We start from the raw sequence: 21,003 nt of genomic DNA, 5'->3' as shown, positions 1-21,003 counted from the left end.
CGAAAAGCAAAAGGGTCGGATAGTTTGGGACGAATAATAGTTTTGGATGCGACATAATCACCAGGGATACTAACTCGTGAGGTGAGTTGAAATTAGTCAGGAACGAACTGGCACGCACTCCTGGCAGCTCTTTTCGTTATTTGGAATGGCTTAGGTTTACGCGTTTCCTCTTGGGTACGTTCCGTCATGTGGAAAGAGTCCTTTCCCCCCTGTGTTTCTCTATCTCTCGCTTCGAGTTCCACCGGTTGGACAAAAGCCGTTTGCTCGTAGAAGCATTCCGTCGAGACGGAGCTAACTATACTCTCGATATTCCGTTGTTTTGCATAAAAACGCAAGGCAGCTGGGTTCTTCCATTTCTCGATCGCTCAACCATCTTTTGCACGCTTAATCATGGCACTAATCACTTTTTTTATGCATACTTTGGTCTATACGGTTAATTAATTAGTAGTATTAACGAGTCGATCCTTAATTAGAAACTTTTGTAATCGTAGAATCTGTAACTTTTTAACTGTCGAATCTACACAATCATTTTGTATATTTCTTTCGCAACGATTATTCGTAATCATCCAGATCATCTGCGGATATTAACACGCATATCGTACGATTTACAAGTTAAAGGAAATCAGATTTCTTCGCATAAAATTTCCGAGAACGTCGCAATGCGTTGTAAACCGGAGGACGTCATTGCGTTATCGTTTAGGAACCCTTGATCTCTTAGAAACGGTTTTACATATATCGGTTCTCTTGCGGGTTTTCGTTTCTCCTAGGGGCAAACGATAGCGTATATTTCGTAGGAGCGAGATTGTGCTTGGCCGAAATGGACCTTCGCTGCAAATGACTATCCGTAATATTTTTTCGCAAACGACGAGGATGGCTTTTATCGTATGTATAAAAATGGAGAAAGGAACAGTATTTGCACGATCTTCCTCCAGAATTCTTGCGAAATTTCCGGACCCGAAACTCAGAGGGTCCTTTGATTAAGTTGCTTGGCCACTCGCTCGGTCAAAACAACGGCGATAGGACGTATGCTGTTACGGCTTGATGGGCAAAATACAATTCATGAACCCTGGTAAATGTTTTTAGCCGAGCAATCGAACAGAATCGGATCGGATCGTTCGTATTAGAGATAAAATTCGTCGCCGCGACATTGTCTATCGTGCAGGCCGCAAGTTGCCCGCGTACGTGTTATCGCCTGTGTCTTTGCTTTACGACAGTCGCTTTTGAGCCAATAAATCGTTTTACGAACGCATCCAATATCCCCTGAAGCAGGGGATTTCGAGATTCCATTGGAAGGTTGACAAATTATGCGGATTTTCCGAGAGTCGAAGGTGAAATAGTTTCGACGGTGCGAAAGTCGTGCTTTTTATTCGTTGGCGTGTTTTCGAGGGCCGTTTATCTAAGATTTATAGCAGTCGTACCGAAGAAGTCAAGATGCTCGGGCCAGACGACGTTGTCTTATAAATTAGGTGCTTTGAGCGTGAGCTTAAAGACAACGACGGCTTTTCGTCAAGCACAAGAACGGCGTCAACGTCGACTCGAGGTTGAATCGGTAAGCGTCTGTGAATAATCGAGCACGTCTCGCATTAGCCGCGGCTGCCCTTATCTCTGCTTCTCATTTGTAGGGCGTACGCTTTATTGCTGAAAAGGCTGCTTTTGCTTTCTTACCGGGAAAATTTATGCGAGTCCCGGTTACCGTAATGCGTCTGCCACCATTTCGCACGAAGTACACAGGTAGCAACGCTAATGTTTATTCTACAATTTGTGTGCGATAAAGTTTCATACTTCGAAAAACGATAATTTGCATTTTCTGGGAAAATTATCCAGCCGTTTCCTTATCTCCTTCGAAATCCCTAAAATCGCTTCGACCATTGAAACATTCGTACTTTTCCTAGCCTGCAAATTTTACGATCTATTTGGTATTTACCTATTTTATATACCTACTTCATATGGGTATTTTATATAGATATTTCATATAGGTATCTTATATAGGTATAGGTAGGTACCTATTTGATATAGTACGTACATATACAAGTACATACATAACGGTAGAAACAACTGTTTGTGTTGTGACGTTTTCGACGAGACGTTGTAAAACGGCACGGATCGTTCGACGTTTAATCTCCTTTTATGTCTCGCGTAAAGATGTAGAAGTTGACTTTACGATCGGTCAAATTCACCTAGATACTACAAACTTTCGTAAATCCTGTCCTTGAGGCTCTTGTGTAAACAGATAGATAGGTAGTGTCGGAGGTTACGAGGTTGCTTCGTGCCACTGTTTCTTTTTTCTTCAACTTTTTTCAATACAATAGCAGATCCGAACGACGAATTTAACGAATTCTCGGATCGCAGTTATACAAACGTTCGTTCGTTGTTCGCAATTGAGGATGTCGAAAGCAAAGCTCGTGGTCGATCTAGAACATCGACGATTTGACGACAACATCGGGCAAAGCAGAGGAAACCTTACCTATGGTAAGTTGCAAATTGCTTTAGAGCCATTCGATAAGAAAAGAGAGAGAGAGAGAGAGAGAGAGAGATAAGTAGGACGATTGATTCGATAGAGACGATAACACGATCGCTAATACAGTCGCTAACGGTGTCGGAGTTCGTGTTGGTAAATTGGCTTTGCCGTTCCCTCGTCGCGTTGTTCTACATAAACCTTCTCCAACTATGGAGATAAGTGTAACGTCAATGGTAAAGGGAACTAGCAGGAGAAACCACCGTGGGAAAGGCGGCTAAAGGATTCGAGCTAGGAGAAGGCGCACAGGAACACTCTTCCGTTTATCGAAGCAACTTCGCTGGCGGCATAAGTTAAGTTTACGATATCGAACAGGAGCACGTAGAGACAATGAAGGCGACGTACAGAGAAGATCGTCGATGAAGGGGAAGGAGGGAAAGGCGAGTTAAGGAGTATGCCATCTCCCTAGAGAATTATGAAACGCGCGAGTTAACACCGGATCCAAGAGAAAGAGCTGTAACGCTCCAAAATTTGCATTCTCATTTGTATGCTTGCGGTTTGTAGCAGTTTCACGAGTCGCTATGATTTATGGAAAGTCGTCCCCTAGATAGAGAGCTACCCAGCCTCTTGGCATACAAGTTGCTAAATCGCGCGTTATTTTGCTTAGTTGCCTCTGCTTTTTACCATTTCTGTCCTTCTGCTCCTCTTGGAAGCGAGGACAGGGTTGTAGCGATTTTGTCTGGTCGAACCGCCGCGCATTCGTCGTCAGGCTCCGCGACGATTGGATTGTTCTCGAACGTTAGCTTTCTAGCAAGGATTGCGAAGAAGGGCGGATGATACGATTCGTATCGAAGGTACGGAGAACATTTTACCCCGGTCTCGGTAGGTTAATATGGCCGTGAGTGCTCGTCGTACTCCCATTCGCTGGTTGCATTTGAAACTACACGTTTTTCAACGCTCTCGTCGAGGGTGCCTGCAACAGACACAAACGTAACAGAGTAGCGATGAAGATGATGAATGCTGGCCCTCGTTACTAAGCTAGTAACTCCACTTTTACACGACGAGGGTAATTAATAGAAAAAAAATTTTTGTCGCAGGCTATGAAAAAATTAATTGCACGATTGTCTTTGTTCTGATGTTTTTGTGCAAAATGGTAACGTGACCAGTAAATTTTTAGTAATTTTAATAAAATAACACGTAAATTTATAACGTGTACGTTCGGTATTTCCATTTATTCTCACCTACACTAGTTACACGTCGTATCGAGTTTACGTTTACGTTGCTAATTTCGCGGTTCGTTAGGATTTTATTGCATTCTTGTTCGATTTACTTTCAAAAGGTGCTGTATTCGTCGAGAGAAGCAAGTTCCTCCGTTTAGTAGGCAGATCGAAAACGAGAATGTCGTCCGTATCGATAAACATCGGTGGATGAAATTTCCCATTGTCCTCGTTGTTTCTCCGATGCAACATCGGTGATAAATCGTGGGTTGTTTTGGCGGCGTGGAATAGCGTAGTCAAAACACGAAGGTTGAGGAAGAAAGCGGCGATACTTGCCATCTCCTCGGTGTGTAATTCTTGGCACGCGATTTGTATTTTCTGTTTTATATAACACGTACAATAGGAATATGAAAATTTTCTATGGGAAATGTTCAAATATTTTTATGAACCAGTGTACACACGTTAAGGATTTGTATCTTTGTCGAAGCTGAGGTTTCATATTTCGCATCCACCGCATTTTCCCACAATAACAATCACGTTTCATCTACGTCAGTCACCAGTACCACTCGCAAGAATATCCCGCTGATTCTTTGCTTTACGACGCTTTCAACATGTCCAGATTTTCGTAAGAACCGAATTTCCGGCACGGTGAGGTCATAGTACGAGAAACGTTGTTTAGATTTTTCAGTGGATGCACAGTTAATGTTAATTTCAATAGCCGTTGTTATGGAAATCCAGAAGAGGAATTATTCGGAGGAATTGCGCGTGCAGCTTTTGCAGTGGCGCATCGGGTCGCTTCGCGACGTTCGTTGCAAACGTTGCTTCGATGGCAACGTCCGACAGCTCACTGTTCTTTCTCGGTCGCGGCTTGGCCTTTTCGCCGCACGATCTCGTCGTAGTGACATCATTCGAAACACAGCATTAAATCTGATACTGGATTATCGATGACGTTTCTACATTTAGGTGGTTTTCAACAATTAGCTTTAATTCAAAGAGCCAATCGACCGAGTGGTAGATACTTGCTACTCGATTCGATCGGACACGACCTCGGAGAGCCTCGGGGAGTCTCGGGGATGACCGCAACCGAAGCCACGGGGTTGGCAAAGCCGAAACTTTCTCGCTGGTTTCGGTTTCGAGCGAATCGTCGCTTTCTAAAAGTACTTCTCGTTAATAGACGCGTTTCTTGCTTCGTTGATCTTCCAACCTTAGAAGGTAAGCCTTAAAAGGTCAACAACAGGGAATCGGAAACATTCACTCGGGCGTATCGCGTTTCACTAGGGTTGAAGGGGTTAATAGGTGCAACGCAGTTTCTAACGCGTACTTGACAAAAGATCGAAAGAGGCAAGCTCAATTTTCACGCGAACCAGACTCGTCGTGTGCAAACTTCTTCAAGTACGACGACCGGATTCCCGTTTTCCTGTATCGCTATAAATAAGCAGGATCGATAGCAGTGGGGCAAGAGATGGAGGCAGCGGTCGTTGGTAATCATTTTCCGCAGACAACGAATGTGACGCGTCGTCACAAAAACATTCCCGAGAGCAAAGCGAATGTAGTGGTTACGCTACGTTCCGTCGCGCAGAAAATTCAGAATTGTACTCTATTTGCAAAGCGGTTAGAGGCAAGAGAAACATTTCCGATGTTTCGATTATATTTAGATCTCTGTTTAGATTGGAAACTCGAATCGACTTGGTCTTTCAAACGCATTCCACTTTTTCGTGCTAATCGCTTTGGCTTTGACAAGCCGTGCTGCGAAGAAAAAGACCCGAAGCCCTGTCAAAACGCTTACGAGTTACCAAGCTTCCCGTCGAGACGTAGAAGTTGTGATCTAATTACGAAATTACTCGAAGAAACGCGATCGTGTTCTATCGATTGAAAATCGTCTATTGCAATGTATGGTTAATTTCGGGAACTGTCGATGGTCGTCTCGTATTTTTAGGAAGTTTCTTCGATCGGTCCTTCGCATTTCGAAGCTGTCTAGCGTTCCTTTCGATCAACTGGGAAATTAACAACCGAATTTACGTGATGATTTATTTTCACGCGCGTACATCATGTCCACTGTCGTCGAATACGCATTTCTTTGTTTTAGGTATCGCGAACACGACAAGAACACGGAGTAGCGATTCGGTGAGTGAGATTTCGTAGAATTTCTCGTAAAACATTTTTTTGCAAACAGAAACGGAGGAATAAAGATCGTAAAAGCTTATACTTGTATATACGAGAACGTATTTCATTGCGCAGGGCGTTTTAAGCGTAAAATCTGTCGATTTGATCATCATCAGTTTATTGACCACAGAACTATTCGAAAGGAGAAATAAAATTGTTAATCCGTAAAAGAACAATTTCTTTGAAACGTTGAAGACGAAAGAATGGGGTTTTGGCTACGAAATCCGATTTTCCAGGCCACTGTGCAAAGAAGGGAAACCGGCAAGATCCGAGAATGGGATGGTACGTCGTAGATCGTACGGTGGAGGAGCATTACTTGTCCGCGCAACGTTAATACCCCGATAATTCATTCTAAATCCAGCAAATGAAGCGACCGAAGTTCTCGCGGCGCGACGGTTCGTAAAGCGTTCTAAGAAACGGACCAGCTCCGTTTCTACGCGGCCGTCGTCGCTTTGAAGTGCCACCATCGCGAAATCTTCGACCAAAGAAGACACGGTCTCGGTCTCGTTTTTCTCCTCTTGTTCCGCTTCCTGTGTGCAACGATGCGCCAGAGTACGCGTGGCACGCGCGCCGCTCGTTTCCTGCTTCTTCCCTCTGCTCGAGGCTCGAGACGAGTTCGGTGCACCAGCGACTTCCAACCGCAGATGTTTCGCTGGTTCGTAAATCGAACTTGCGATCTCGTAAATTTCCTCGTTACGCGAAACACACGCGTAAACGCTTAATGCTGGCGTATCACGAGTAATTTGCAACTGCGAATGTTTTCCTAGTTCCACTATCGGCGGCGTCGGCGTCTCCGCGACGCCTGACTCGTGGACTGAGTCGAACTTATCACCGATGATTCCTCTCCATGTGCGATCGAAATTTCTGTATCAGATTTGACCTTCATCTTTCTCTCTAAAGAAATCTATCATTTCTTAATTCCTCTATTAACAAATCGTTAAGTGTTTGAAGTAGAATATCTGGTTACTACCTGCAGCTTTCCCATTACAATAAGTTTTCTACCCTTTATATAATTAGACTGACTTTAAAACCGTGTCGCAATGGTAGCTTTATAGGGCGACTAGTTATACGATCGTAATTAGTCGATGAGAGATGTTCGAGAGATTTGAATCAGAGTGGCCATTCGTGCCAATAGCCCGGCCAGCGTGGGCGAAACCTGGCCGTTTACACTTGTTTCCAGGCGATTTAGACGAGGAGATGTCGTGATGGAAGGTCGCCGATTCTCGCCCCGAACTTCCTCAGGATGAGATCTCTAGGGAAGATATCTAAGGAAGGGAATTGCATTCGCCTTCCTACGAATTTTCTAGAACGTGTTTTGGAATATTTGAAATTCTCGGTTGCGATCCATATCATTGGGCTGTATTAACTCAGCGAGAAGCATACGAGTGACACGGTTCGTTAAGATAGTTCAGTCCGTGGTCGGCGCAGGCGTTCCATCGATATTCCGAACAAGTTCGCGGAATAGCGTTGGAACATCAAGGACGAGGCAGCGTCCTCGTTTAGTGGAAAATGTCTCTGGGGAATTTTATTCGGCTTTTGTTCGTTGGGATAAAAATCTAAAAATATTTAAGCGGATCTCTAACCACCACGACGCTATATAATTACAGTATGACTTTTCAGTAACCTCTGTAATTGGTGTGTATTAAATAAATTGGACTTGAGTCTTTCTAAATGTCATATTATTACTATATAGATATTCGTGTAAAACGAATCCAGTTGTCTTAGCTATAATCTATCGAATTGCATCTCGACAGAGATTAGCGCGGTCGACAATGTCAGAATATTTTCATACGTATCTTGAATTTCTCAAAACATTGCTCTAATATTGTCAAAGAATCGCTGAAAACCCTTGGGTTCGCTACGCGTTCGTCTTCGAAATTTCTAAATGTGCCAACTCTAAAATTTCTCTATGGTTCGTTAGTTGCATCGCAATTATATCGCATACGACAAATACGTATTTCTGTTTGAGAAAATTCATCAGCAATTTCTTAGATTTGCCGTTTAGAAGTAAGGCGTTAGAATGTCATTTCATGATCGTAACTACTTTACCATTTTAGATAATATTATCCGCCTATCTACTCTCGAAATTCGCGAAATTGTAGCAGATCTTCCGTTTTTATTTATTATTAACGGCAAAATCAACTCCACCCCTTTTGGTGCACATAAACCTGTATGCACTACCACGTGCATTAAGACCTGATCAACTTCTTTGATTTGTGGCCGTCAACTACCAAAATATGCTACAGCACCCGAGATCCATTAAATGGAATTATTAAATTAGCAAATCGATACGCTGAAAATATCGGCCTCCTCGGACGCTTCAAACACATATAAAATGTAGCTCTACAATATCCTTTCATCACGTAAAGCTTTCCAATAATATTCTTTTTCCCGTTCCTCATCCCCTTTTTCTTATTTTATTTCGTTGTCTTTTCTATATTCACTTTCTTTTCTTACTTTTCTCATTGCGCATATTATTATATTCTTTCGTACTTATTATTGAGCTCGGCCCGTGTAACAATAATGATAATAATAATAATATTTGTTTGCGCGAATCTTGTCGTTGGATTCTCATGCTTAAACCATTAAGCGTAGGAGTTACGTACAGTGGCTCACGAAAGTACAAGTTTTTGAACGTTTATAAAAATTCAATATGGATATATTATGTCTGTTATAGATACAAAACACGTTGAAATTTCTTCAGCAATGTAAATGCAACGAGATGTGATTGTCACGATCATGCTGCTGGCTTATACCGACTTTATGAACCCTCCGATCAAATTGGCGAACGAGCTAATCGGGATGCGACGTCTGCTCGATCGTTTATTTTCTCTATCTCTTATTAGCGAAAACAAAGAAAAAGTTTAGTCAATTAGTATGGCGCAGGATCGAGAAAGTTTCTCGTTGAATCGTTGTAAAACGACACCGCGCGGATGAGCGACGACGTTACCACCGTGGTTGGACCGTCGTTTAAGAAGAGACGAAACAAAGGCGCCACTGGCAGCAGCGAATAGGTATCGAAATTCGATAGGGAAAACGAAGAACGATGGTTTTGCGAGCAAAGGCTGGCTCGTAAGCAGGTGGTTTCGTCGACGTCGTCGCGCAACCTGCCCATCGGCAAAATCTCTAAAACGAGCTGTCGAGTTCTGCCGATAGTGCGAGTCTGTCCGCCGAATATCGGCTTTTCGTTACCGAATGCATTTAACAGAAAGGCGAGTCGGAGGGAGGAAAGGAAAGTCGACGACGAGATGTAGAATAGAGAGGTTGTTAGCGTGCTTCTTGGATGGGTTATCGCGACGCTAGTCTTGCAAGTACCGAAAGGAAACGAGAGGAAAGTTTATAGTCGCGATAGCAGTCGCTCGGTCGACAATCCCGTAGCTTTCCGCTCCCTTCGTTTCTTCGACAAAAATTTGCATTTTAAATCAAAGGGGATGCACTCGAGACTTTTAACGATGTCACTGCTCGTCTAAATTCCCAAGTATTTCCAGTGCACCGTTCTCTGCGATTCTACCCTTCCGCGACAATTCGCCTACGCGTTTCGCTTCCTTCTACGTGGATTGTGTTCAACGTTTAAAAGCAGCCGTATCGAACCGTAAGGAAAGGCACGCGAGTGGACTGAAAGTCAGCTGAGCCAGGATCGATGTTCGAGAAGCATCGCGTGCCGGCCAACCGTTTCAACTCGTAGCGTTCTGGCTATCGTCGATCAAGCTCAGGTGTTCCTTTCGTAACGCCGAACATCGCTCGCAACGCGTGTTCCGACATTACAGTCACGATGATCGGTAGCCGATCGTTTGAAAGTTTTATCGGTCGAATAATTTTCATCGGTCGCTTCGCTAAAGCTTCCAACGAATCAAATTTCATCAATACGACAATGGTGTTTCGGTACAGCGATATCTCATTACCGTCCCTATGGAAAACGTTCAAATACTTTGGTGAGTTCGTGCAAATTGAATTTGGCATAACTTTCCTTATGTTTATACGTTAGCCATTGTACGGTTCTCTTCGTCGCGATGCACCGTGTACGAATTCGCATAGTAGGTCGCGTTTCAAGCACCGTAGAACACAAACTTCCACAGAGTTCCATAGGCTTAAATAAAAGTTTTGTCGGCAGGAGGACATCTCCGAATTGTGTGTATTTGGTGCAATTGAGAGCGACTGGATTACTTTTGCGCAATTAGAGAATGCAGCCTATAATCGAACGGCGCGTCGCGTTTCGTCGGTAGAAAAGTTTCCACGGGTTGCCGTTGCCATCGCGTCGCGACGGTTCCGCTCCTCGTTCGCTGGCACAGACTCGAGCCGGTGCCTCGAGTCATTTTCATCGTATACGCGGGAGTGCCGGTATAAGGGAGAAAAGGGAATGGTTTGTTCGGCTGAAAAGACCGACTCGGCAGGAGTAGGAGGGAAGAGGCGGAAACTATGGTGGAGAGATCATCCTAGATTCCGGAAGGGACGGGTAGAGAGCAAACGAGACGAACAGCCGGCAAGAACGGAAGCTTTGATGCGAATAACCAAGAGCTCTCCGTGCCAGCTGCGCGAGTAATCGAGGCCTCTTTCTACGATGCACACGCGTTGGACGAATTAAAACGAAAATATAGTAATCTTCTGTTAGTAAATGCGACTTTGTTGTTCGGGTTCGCTACGTTACTCTTATCGAGAAAGGTACTTACTTACTCGCCATTCTAAGAATTATCGTCTATCGTCTCTCTTGGACTCGCTCGGTTTTTAAATGCGTCGAGGACGAAAGAAACATCGAGCGCGAATAAAACGAAGAGTCTGATCGTTCTTGTTTAATCGTAAGTATGTAAGAAAACATGATCGTGTTTGGTATCATTTTAGTAACTGAGATATCGTCGATCGCGGGTTACGGATAGCGCTCCGTGGTAGCAGATCGAAAAGTCTATGAGGATAGTTCTGCGTCCATCGCGAAGGGCGAGAGTGCGTTTATTAGCCGAGAATTACCGAATTTCGTTGAATTTTCCATAGACAGCAATTTCATAGGGTCGTTTAACGACAGGGATCAATTTGCCAGTCATTCGAGCGGCGTAGTACAACGCCGATGAAACCGAAACGAGATTGATAGATACGCGCGAAGGGGTGCGAAACAATGCGGCTGTCCGTTGGAAGCCTAGCGGTGCGACGAGGTACGAGAACTCGGCTATCGTAACCGTACCGTCGCGTCGTCGCGTCGCTCCGTTGCGAACGCGGTCGTGCATGCGACTCAACCAACCACGAATACGCAACCGGTTCGTTGCATAAATATCGTTCGGTTCATCTACAAGGCGTGTCCATCCCTCGCCGGCTGGTAAACGCATTGATTTATCGTTCCATCGTTAACTATGCGAACGCCACACGTTGACGTTCACGCTCGTAAATCCGCAACGGCCTCCATCGTGTTTTTCTCGGCTTTTCCATATGTTGCATCGCATCGGGGTAAAGAAAACGTCCGTCTTTTCCTTGTTATTTGCCCGTTCCTTCTTCTTCCATTTTCATACCTTAGCTTCTCATTTTTTGGCTAGAAAGAGAAATCTATTTGACGTTGAAATAGGCAGAGTCGCAACGCCCTAGTAAATTTTTTCCCAAAGAGGTCGACTCCATTTTCGAGGAAACGAAAGGGGCTGTTGGGAGAAAAGCACTTTGTCGTTGGACGGCGGCGACCTATCGACAGAAAGAGAAACGTGACGCCTGGCAAATTGACGGGTCGTCGGATTCGCGAAATCCTCCGGAGAACCGTTCCACGTGATCGACGTAATGCTCGTCGCGTACCCGAGCTCCTTCGATCGAAAGAAGGACCGAGTAGGGAGATGCGAGGTCGAAAATAAGAAGACAGAATGTCGACGGCTTGAAATAGGTCAGTCTATAATACCATCGGTGTCTTTTCGTTTAGAGGCTTCGTAATTCGTCAGGCCGTGATCGAGACGATTGTCAGCAAAAAGATTCTTACGAACGTCTAGACGCGTAGCTTTCGTCTGACGTTTATAGAAAATCCTACCTTTAGCCGACTGCCGTTTCAAGGTCTAGACGAGATGTTCTTTTTGCGAAGAGGAACGCATGTCCTTTAAATAGATTCGAATCTATCGGTAACGGTTGGGGCCGCGGTCGTTGTCGTTTCGTATAGGAGACGTCTCGCGTCTATCGCTTTCCCGAGCTATCTTTAAAATACAGCGACGGAGATTCGCGTCTCCGGCGGTCTCGGTTTGCGACAACGAAGTCGTCTCGGTGTCAAAAAACCATCGGTAGTCACCGATCGAGTGACGCGGAGCGAGAAAAGTGCGGACGGGTCGAAACGAGACGAGAGGAGGCAAAGCGACATTGCTCGAATGCGAGTTCAACGGTGGCATTTATTTTCGGCCAATTAACGGCATTCCTCGACGGTGGCATCTCCTCGTTGCATAACTCGTCGGGGAACGACGCGACGCGACGGGACGAGCGAAAGAAATGGCCGCGAACCGAGAACAACGGAGCTGGCTGGGCAAAAGGAGCGGAGAAAAGCAGACGAGGCGAAGACGCGACGACACGCGACACCCGAGGCTTTCCTCGTCTTCCGCCGCGATACGTTCTTCGTTTTCGCAACCTCTCAATTTGGAACTTCTCACAAGGAATCTTAGCTTTCTTTCTTTCGTGTCTTTTGGCGATTTCGCCATCGAAACTGAGACGCATCGAAAAAGTTGCTTTTACCATTAATCGCGCGTTTCTCGCACGGGCACAGCACGAGATTAGACTTTTAAATTTCCCCGGCAAAGCGTTATTCTCGTCGCGACCATGCGACGTTTTACTATCGTATCGACGGAATGCGCCGAATGTCAGGCAAAGGAACACTGTCGTCTTAACGGTGTCGACGACAAGATTCGAGCTGGAAAGCGTAGGCGCTGTAACGAAGACGAATGAAGGAAACGCAAATTACTGTCTTTCACCTATCCGTACGTGTATAACACCTTGGTAATCGACAAAACTCCTTTGTTATCGATACTCGCTAACCCCTGTCAATTTTACTGAAAAGATGCAAAATATCGAAAGTTTTGAATTGTCCTAATTCCGATGGCCAAGGAGAGGGATGGTTAGGATTGATCGGGTCGCGGTCACGAGGTCCGATAATCGGTGCCCTCGTGACGCAACGCACGCTCTTCCAAGCACAAACTGCATTGCGAGTCCTCGAACGAGAAAAAATATAGACGAGTGGAGCGAGTGTCTGTTGGGGTGGCGAATCGAAAATCTGTTCCAGTCGGAAGTATCGACTGTGTGACAAACGAGTGTGATATTCGTAAGTATTGGGATACTTGATAAGTCTAAATAATTAGGTTAAATCTAAAGTTAAACAACCCCTTGAATTATTATTTCGTTTGAAACTTTAGACTATAAAGTGTGTTAGATACCGTAATAAAAAGTTTATCGGTTGTATATCGTGAAACTGATTAGGGTTCGTGTTCGTTAACTCGGACAACGTCCGAGATTCGCTGAGAAGTCACGGAAACTGAAATAGTTGCTACAAAGTCGAAAACGTCGGACTCTAAATACGCAAGCGCGACGAGAGCATCTGTATGGCCTTTCGTTTGGAGTTTTCGTTTCTGGACTAACTGGCCACTATAGTTTCCGCGGAAACATGCACTCTCCTGTGTTCGTTTTTACTTTCGTTCGGCCCGTCCGTCCACCTATTCGAGGTTCACCCAGCATTTCGATCTGCCGTCGGCCGTTTACTCGCGGGCTCTCGAAATTTCGGTCAACGAACTTTCGAATTCCTTGGCGCGTTTCCCTTCTGTCGCGTTGGCAGTTCTAGGCAATCAGCCTCGTTCGTCGTTGGTAATTATCGGTGGCACGCGCGGAGGTGAGACGTTTCGCGGCCGATTCGGAATACCAATCGAAATTAATTACCGTGACGAGCTCCACGATCAAATTAACCTTCGATAACGAAGCACTGCGCCGCGGCACGACCCGGGTCTATGCCCGATCGAGATTCAACCCCCTGCTTCGCTCTCATTCGCTCGAGTCCAGTCGATCCGCGGTTGTGTCACAGCTGGAGAGAATCGCGGTACAAACATGCCACGGACAAGCGATACTTTTTTTTTATCGCCGGGCTTTCGTATATTCCGGATTTGTCATTCGTATTTCTGCCCCTCGGTAGATAATATCGATGGTCGTTGGTCGGAGTTATCGAGGGCGTGAGACCCCTTGCGTCCTTTGGCGACGTTTCGTTCCCTATCTCTTAGCTCGTACATCACCTCTGACAACTAAAACCGGTATTTACGGCCGAGTCCTTGGAACCCCTATGCTTATGCTTTTGGTTCGCTTACGATTCGCTTGGCAGGAAAATCCTTCTTTAAAATTTTCATCGTTCTTGACTTTTTCTTTCTTCGTTCGTGGCAAAATCTCTAGCACCAGTTTGCTTTGCTTCGCGACCGAGTGCGGTATTGCGATGGGCGGAGTTGAAATTTATCGCGAGGAACTTTTTACCCGACAAATGTTAGAAGTGGTGGAAATCGTTCGAGCGATGCGGAGAAAATCATTTTTGCATGCGAATTACGTCAAATCGAGGTAATTTATTATTTTGACGCTGAGTAAGTATCTGGGTGAACAACTTTTTAGCAAGAAAATATATATTTTGAAAACATTTTTTAATGGCATTGCCAATTTTCACTGAAAACTCGTTATTACAATTATTTATTTAATTACAATTATGCAAGGTTGATTTTGTATTTCGTAAATCCCGTTTTTTTCTGCACGACCATCTCCCCTGGAAATTATATCACACGTCGAACGTGTGCACCAGACATTTTCCTGGTTCGATGTTTAATTATTTTTCGACAGCTCTTGGATGTCCCGACCTTTCGTTTCAGAAAGGTTCGCCATTTGCTCTCTCTGATAAGCAGTCGGCGTGCGGCACAGAGGCTGGCTCGCGATATCGTGCGCGTCGATCTTTCTCTCATCTTCCCGGCAATGCCAGCTTTGAAGGGTTTCTTCCTCCGCGCTGACTCGTCGATAGAGCGCGACGCGACGCCGAACAATCGATGGGACGATGGTTGTAAAGTCGGCCATCGGGGAGGATGCTGGCGCGCGAACGTTGAACAAGGGAATTGGATTCGCTCGGAATTTCGAGGCGTTAAACCGTACGAAGGGAGAAGACACGCTTCGAAGCAATTACAGGCGGTTGAATCGACGCCGCGAAATTTAATCCGGGGCTCACCGATTTCCAGGGGATCGATATAAAAAGTCGGCCGACGAGGTGGTAGCCTCGTTCTCGAGATATCTGCCGATGTCGGGATACGGCGCAATTACGCAAATGAATTCAAACGGTAACGAATCCGGCATTCTCGAAAGAATTAAACGACGATGATTTTCTGAGTCGGTGCAATTACTTTGGCCGCGGATAAAGGGAAATGGGAATACGAGGGCGACGCGAGAGGGAAAACGGTGGGCGAGAGCGCGAGCGCGACCCACCGAAAACACCAGCACCGTCCTCTGGGAAATACGTCTTGCTTCGCCGGTGGCGAGAAAATTTAATATCCGAATCGACGTTCGCGGTTGCTGCTGTGCACTGTGTACACTATGCGCGGTTGACGTCGTCTTTGCTCGACGAAACTCGAAGCGATCCGGTCCGAGTATCGACGGATGCGCGCCACTCTTCTCCGCTTCGTTGTCCTGTTTCCTTCCTCTTGCCTGCTACCATCTGTCGTAGTAAATACCTAGAGTCTTCTACTAGACGATTCTGTTATCGGGCGTTCCGCGAGTTAGCTTCCGCGCGACGTAACTCCTTTTTCTTCGATGGAAATTCGTTTATCGTCAGTAACAAATATCGCGCAGATGGTAGATTTTGGCTCGAGATCACAGAAAGTTCGAGATATGCGCGATATAGATGGTGCGTACGTGGCTTACCTTATTTAAAGAAAGGAAACTGCTGCGTGTCTTGTAATTCGATAATTGGCGATTCTGCTCGAGATGCTACTTATATTTTTGCGAATCTTGCTTGACGTTTCGAAAGAAACGTTGGAGCACAATTACTCTAGTGTGGCCTAAAGAAAATTGACGATCGTCGATTTTTTCTTTCTCTGTCGGAGATCATGGTGTCATTCCGTAACGACGTTACTCCAGAGTAAATTACTTTCTGCGGCGAAAAAGACGTCGCTTCCGGCTGTTGGCGACGCTAGAAACGGAACAACGGTCGACACGATTAGGACGTCGTTAAGTACGTTAATACGGTAATACGGTATACTCGATTGCCATTCCTTGTTACGTGTATCTCACTGGCAATCTCTTGGCAACGACGAAAATGAAGTTTCCCACGGTAATTTGTCCGACGTTCAGCTACACCGATGTTTCGTTTCCTCGTTCTCGCAGTTGGCACGACACTGAGACAAGAATTGTTTTTCCCTTATGGTCGTGACGACGAAAGATGGCTGGTAAGTGGGTGGAAAGCAAGGTGAAACGGTACAAGAAAGTGAGGAATTTCGAATTTACTTTCAAACGTTTCTCGTTCACGACAGAATTGCTGGAATTCTGTTCGCGAGCTCCAATATGGATTAGATACGATGCTATTTCTATCGACGAATACATAACTTTGGTCAATGTGGACTCGGCATTAACGCACCTAGCCGATCTATTCCTTCCGATTGCATTTCGCGCTATCGACCTGCCTATGTTGCACGTTCTAGTATGCATCGGTGTCCGCAAGAATGTCCGTCCCAACGATATCGACGAGAAAGCACTGGCAATACATTGGCAAAATCCAGCCCTCGAATCGATATTGGACGACGCTCGGCGCGATTCCTCGTTGTCGAGAGAATTATTGGTTTTCGTTCTACCGTTTTTCCAGCATCGCAAAACGACATAATGTCGGCGATTCGTCTAGATTTACTAGATCTGTGTCCACGAAACACGCGATCTTGTTTGTGTAAAGTTGCGTTGAAAAATCCAAACGTACGAACGTTACGTTACCGATTAACTTTTTCGTCACGGCGACTTGAACTTTTCCTCGACAAAATTCCTCGTCGTTGTGGAAATCGCTTCGACTCGCGTTTAAACATACATTTACGTTGCCTTTTCTATTTTGATTGCAGATCTCGCCCGCTTCAGATTCAGTCGTTCGTCATCGAGCGTTCACAATGGCCGTTCGTTTATGGTAAGTTTTCGACGACGAGTCAGAACATGGTCGTTTTTCATAATGTTTCGCCGTGTTGCCAGTCTCGTTTCTGACTAGCCTGCACTGTTTTTTAAACAAACGAAAAATTTGACGACGACCGTTTCTGATGCGAACCCCTTGATTCTCCGATTCTGATCGAAATCCACGAGAAACCGTTTCGAAACATTATCTCGAAGGGACCTAAAATCATAATTATCCGCGCAGGATCTCGACCAAGCCTCTTCGGTTTAAATCCTTAAATCCTTCTTATCCGATGAATTATGCCGACGTTAAAACGGTCTAACGAATTTCGCCGAGCTGTGGTCGAGCGAACGCGTGCACGTACGCGTTGGAGACGATCCAAGGTGGTAGCGAGCAAAGGAATGTCGTGCCTTCGGCGATAAGAACAAGGAAAAGAGAAAAAAAAGAGAGAAGCAGTGGTCGTTAACTCTTCGAGACATCAGGACTTCGATACTCCGACTATGCTCCTGAACTTTTCGAAACATCTCGAGCAGAGACACGTATTCTCCACGTTGCCGAGATCGAAATTTCATATCTCGAATCCACCATTTTTCCTCAAATACCCATGAAATTTCATCTCGATCTACCGACGTGGATTCGGACAATCCAATTCTCCTCGCTGTAAGTCCAGACAGACGAGTGCCCCGAGTCGCGTAACTATCTTGGCGCGAGTTTCGAACGAAATACGCACGAACTTTCGCGTAATTGCGTAATTGGTAGCAGGTGTCGAGCGAAAGATTCGAGCAGCGAACATGGCCGTCAGTGAAGAGAATTCGAACGATGAGACGAGGGGTGGGTAAGAGGAGGAAGCGACACGAGGCGAAAACTCGAAGAGAAGTGAAAAGATAGCGGAGTTGCGGTTCTACGAAACCGGTGTCGGTATCAGAGTCGGCATTCGCGTCTGCGTCTGCGACGATCTCTATAAATAATTGGGGGAATCCCGCGGTAGCAGAAGAAATTGCCGTATTCCACGACAAACGTGGTACACTGTCGTCGAAATATTTGCACGACTTCCTCCCCTTCGCCTCGTCTTCCTCTAATTTTGGCCGGCAAACCGTCGAAAACTCTTCGACCAGCGGACGCTCGTCTTCTTTTTCTTTCGCGACCGAGAACGTCTGCCCGACTTTGCTCCAATTTCTATTTTCGACCGAGACGTTGAAACTTTCGAGGTAGATACGTTCGCGATCCGACGAGGATCGAAACGCGCGTCGTTCGGGGCCTGTCTTTGTCATGGTCGTTGTTGGCTGTCCACCTATCAGGCTATTAGCGTTGAAAGATATTCGTTTTCGTCCTGGCGATATTTCGTTCGAAGACCAACCACGATTGACCAAACGTTTACAAATGAGAAGCACCCGGTCTATCGATAAATTCGTAAATTCTAAGGATCAACGATTCATTGCGAGGGGTACAGTTAGTTACATAAATATTGAAAAAACGTCCGTTATATTTTTATTACATGAAACCGACAGAACATTTTCCCAAACTAATAGAGCAACGTCTACCTATGTTCTATGTCGTAGACGAATCCAGCGCGTATAAGAAGCGAGCAAAGCGACGGAGCGGCAGCGGTGTCGTCCGGAAGCGAAGGCCGGAGAAGAAGCGGCGAGAGCGTGCCAGTGCCGGTGCCGGTATCGGTGCCGGTGCTCGTGCCTCTCGACGGACCGAGGAAACAGGGACGAGAGACTACGTTTCCTTTCTGCCAGGTGCGCTCGTATCCCCATCCAAAGTGGCTAAGAGCGTAAGTCCTCATCGAGTGCACCAGGAGTGCTCGAGCGGAGGGGAGGTGCAGGTACAGGTGCAGCAGGAGAGACGAGCACCGAGGCGCATGCCTTACCTGGGGCCTGATATGACAACCCGGCTATCCGCCATGTTTTACACGGTTGAAGTCGGGGACACCAGATTCACCATTCTCAAGCGGTATCAAAACCTGAAGCCAATCGGTTCCGGGGCACAGGGGATCGTTTGGTAAGTGATGGCGATTGTCGTGCAAATCATCGACCATGTGTCGAAGCTTAAATAATTTTAATTAAACTTGAAGTCGTAAGTAAAGTAAGCGCAGGATTTCCTGCCGCTTTCCCACAATTTTGACTGATTTTAAGAGAAACCGACGACGCACGCGAAGAAAGCAGTACGATGACCGAGTGGCTAGCACTCAGCCCTTCCATGGTTTCGTTTACATAATTGAAACGCGATTAGAATTGCCGTACGAGCGGAAGGTGTGCAGGGTCGTCGACGACTCGCCATCGATCGATGAATCTCTAATTATTATTTGCGCGCGTTTGTTGCAGCGCGGCGTACGACACGGTGACCGCGCAAAATGTCGCGATCAAGAAACTCTCCAGACCTTTTCAGAACGTGACGCACGCGAAGAGAGCGTACAGGGAATTCAAGCTTATGAAGCTGGTCAATCATAAGAACGTAAGTATATATTTTCGTCGTATCGGATGTACACCCACGTTGATAAGTATTGGAAGACGCTCAAGTGCGAGAGGACCCAGATATTCCAGCCGATACTTAGAAACGGGAGCGTACGCTACCTTGATTCGAATTTCTGGTTATTCTCTATTCGACAGATAATCGGTTTGTTGAACGCGTTCACGCCGCAACGGTCGTTGGACGAGTTTCAAGACGTGTACTTGGTGATGGAGCTTATGGACGCGAACCTGTGCCAGGTGATTCAGATGGATCTGGATCACGAGCGTATGTCCTACCTGCTTTATCAGATGCTGTGCGGCATCAAGCACTTACACTCGGCCGGTATCATTCACAGGGTAAGTCGCGAGTGGAGATTCGATTATTTTCGGTCACGACCAGATTTACGAGTTGTCAAGCCTTCTTTTTTTTTGCGCCTCCTATTCGTTGGTTACGCGTAGGATTTGAAGCCGAGCAATATCGTGGTAAAGGCAGACTGTACGCTGAAAATTCTCGACTTTGGCCTGGCTAGGACTGCTGGGACAACCTTCATGATGACGCCGTACGTGGTGACGCGATACTACAGGGCGCCGGAGGTAAGGATAAGAAAAAGAACGCGAAACGCGAACTCATAGCACGCATATCGGTATAGCGTTGGCGAATAGATCAGGATACAGATCATTTCTTATAACGTCGATTTCATCGATTCGTGTCGCGAGTCTCGATTTTCGCTACTAGAATCGCGCCAGTTTCCGCTCGTTTCTTTCTCGACACACCGTGTACACCGTGATCCGGACGATCTGTCGTCTCGCAGGTGATCCTCGGGATGGGATACAAGGAGAACGTGGACATTTGGTCGGTCGGATGCATAATGGGCGAAATGATTCGGGGCGGTGTGCTGTTTCCCGGCACGGATCACATCGACCAGTGGAACAAGATAATCGGTAGGTCGCCGTGATCGCTTGCCCGTCTTCCATCGAGGAACGTGCGCGCTTTAACACGCGCCCGCTGGACGTTTTTGCAGAGCAACTGGGAACGCCGGCGCAGGAATTCATGCAGCGGCTGCAGCCAACGGTCAGGAATTACGTTGAGAACAGGCCGCGGTATCCGGGATATCCGTTCGACAGGTTATTCCCGGACGTTCTGTTTCCATCGGACTCGTCGGAGCACAACCGATTGAAAGGTGAGCGATCGGAAAAGCTTCCGCTCGAAGCGGTTCATCCTTCGCTACGTTTCTTCCATGCCCGTTTTTTCTTCTCGTTCCGTGTTTCAGCCAGCCAAGCCAGGGATCTATTGTCGCGCATGCTCGTGATCGACCCCGAGCGACGCATCTCCGTCGACGATGCTTTGCTGCACAATTACATAAACGTGTGGTACGACGAGGGCGAAGTCAATGCCGTAAGTGTCGTCGATCCTTCGTTAATCTCGCAGTCTCGCTACCGCACTCGCCTCGCCTACATACGTACCTTCTTCTACTTCCGTATTATCCCTCGACCACGTTTTCACGTTTGTAAAGGGGGCGGGGTGAATGGTGACGGTGGTGGGAGAAAGAAGGAGAGTATCGATCGGCGACCGATTCGAGTCGCGTCTGTCGAGTGGTTCTTTCTTTCGAGAGAACGAGAAAGACG

General features: G+C 46.2%; 1 protein-coding gene across 10 annotated transcripts in view; it reads left to right on the top strand.

Moving 5' to 3' along the window:
• Positions 1-21,003, top strand: part of LOC126864378 (stress-activated protein kinase JNK) — a 58,358-nt gene that overhangs the window by 30,962 nt on the left and 6,393 nt on the right. For 5 of the 10 annotated variants that reach the window (XM_050615654.1, XM_050615650.1, XM_050615652.1 and 2 more), the window contains 9 exons: positions 5,759-5,796; positions 16,881-16,942; positions 18,484-18,928; positions 19,252-19,381; positions 19,537-19,734; positions 19,837-19,971; positions 20,190-20,319; positions 20,400-20,558; positions 20,649-20,773. In XM_050615654.1, coding sequence (XP_050471611.1) covers positions 5,759-5,796; positions 16,881-16,942; positions 18,484-18,928; positions 19,252-19,381; positions 19,537-19,734; positions 19,837-19,971; positions 20,190-20,319; positions 20,400-20,558; positions 20,649-20,773 — 1,422 coding nt within the window. Of the gene's footprint in view, positions 1-2,419; positions 2,470-5,758; positions 5,797-16,880; positions 16,943-18,483; positions 18,929-19,251; positions 19,382-19,536; positions 19,735-19,836; positions 19,972-20,189; positions 20,320-20,399; positions 20,559-20,648; positions 20,774-21,003 lie in introns of those variants that run through there. The other 5 variants (XM_050615656.1, XM_050615658.1, XM_050615655.1 and 2 more) reach the window with 3 other exon arrangements.

The sequence above is a fragment of the Bombus huntii genome, chromosome 4 (genome assembly GCF_024542735.1).
Source record: "Bombus huntii isolate Logan2020A chromosome 4, iyBomHunt1.1, whole genome shotgun sequence".
NCBI lineage: Eukaryota > Metazoa > Arthropoda > Insecta > Hymenoptera > Apidae > Bombus > Bombus huntii.
This window is presented reverse-complemented; position numbering and strand designations above follow the sequence as displayed.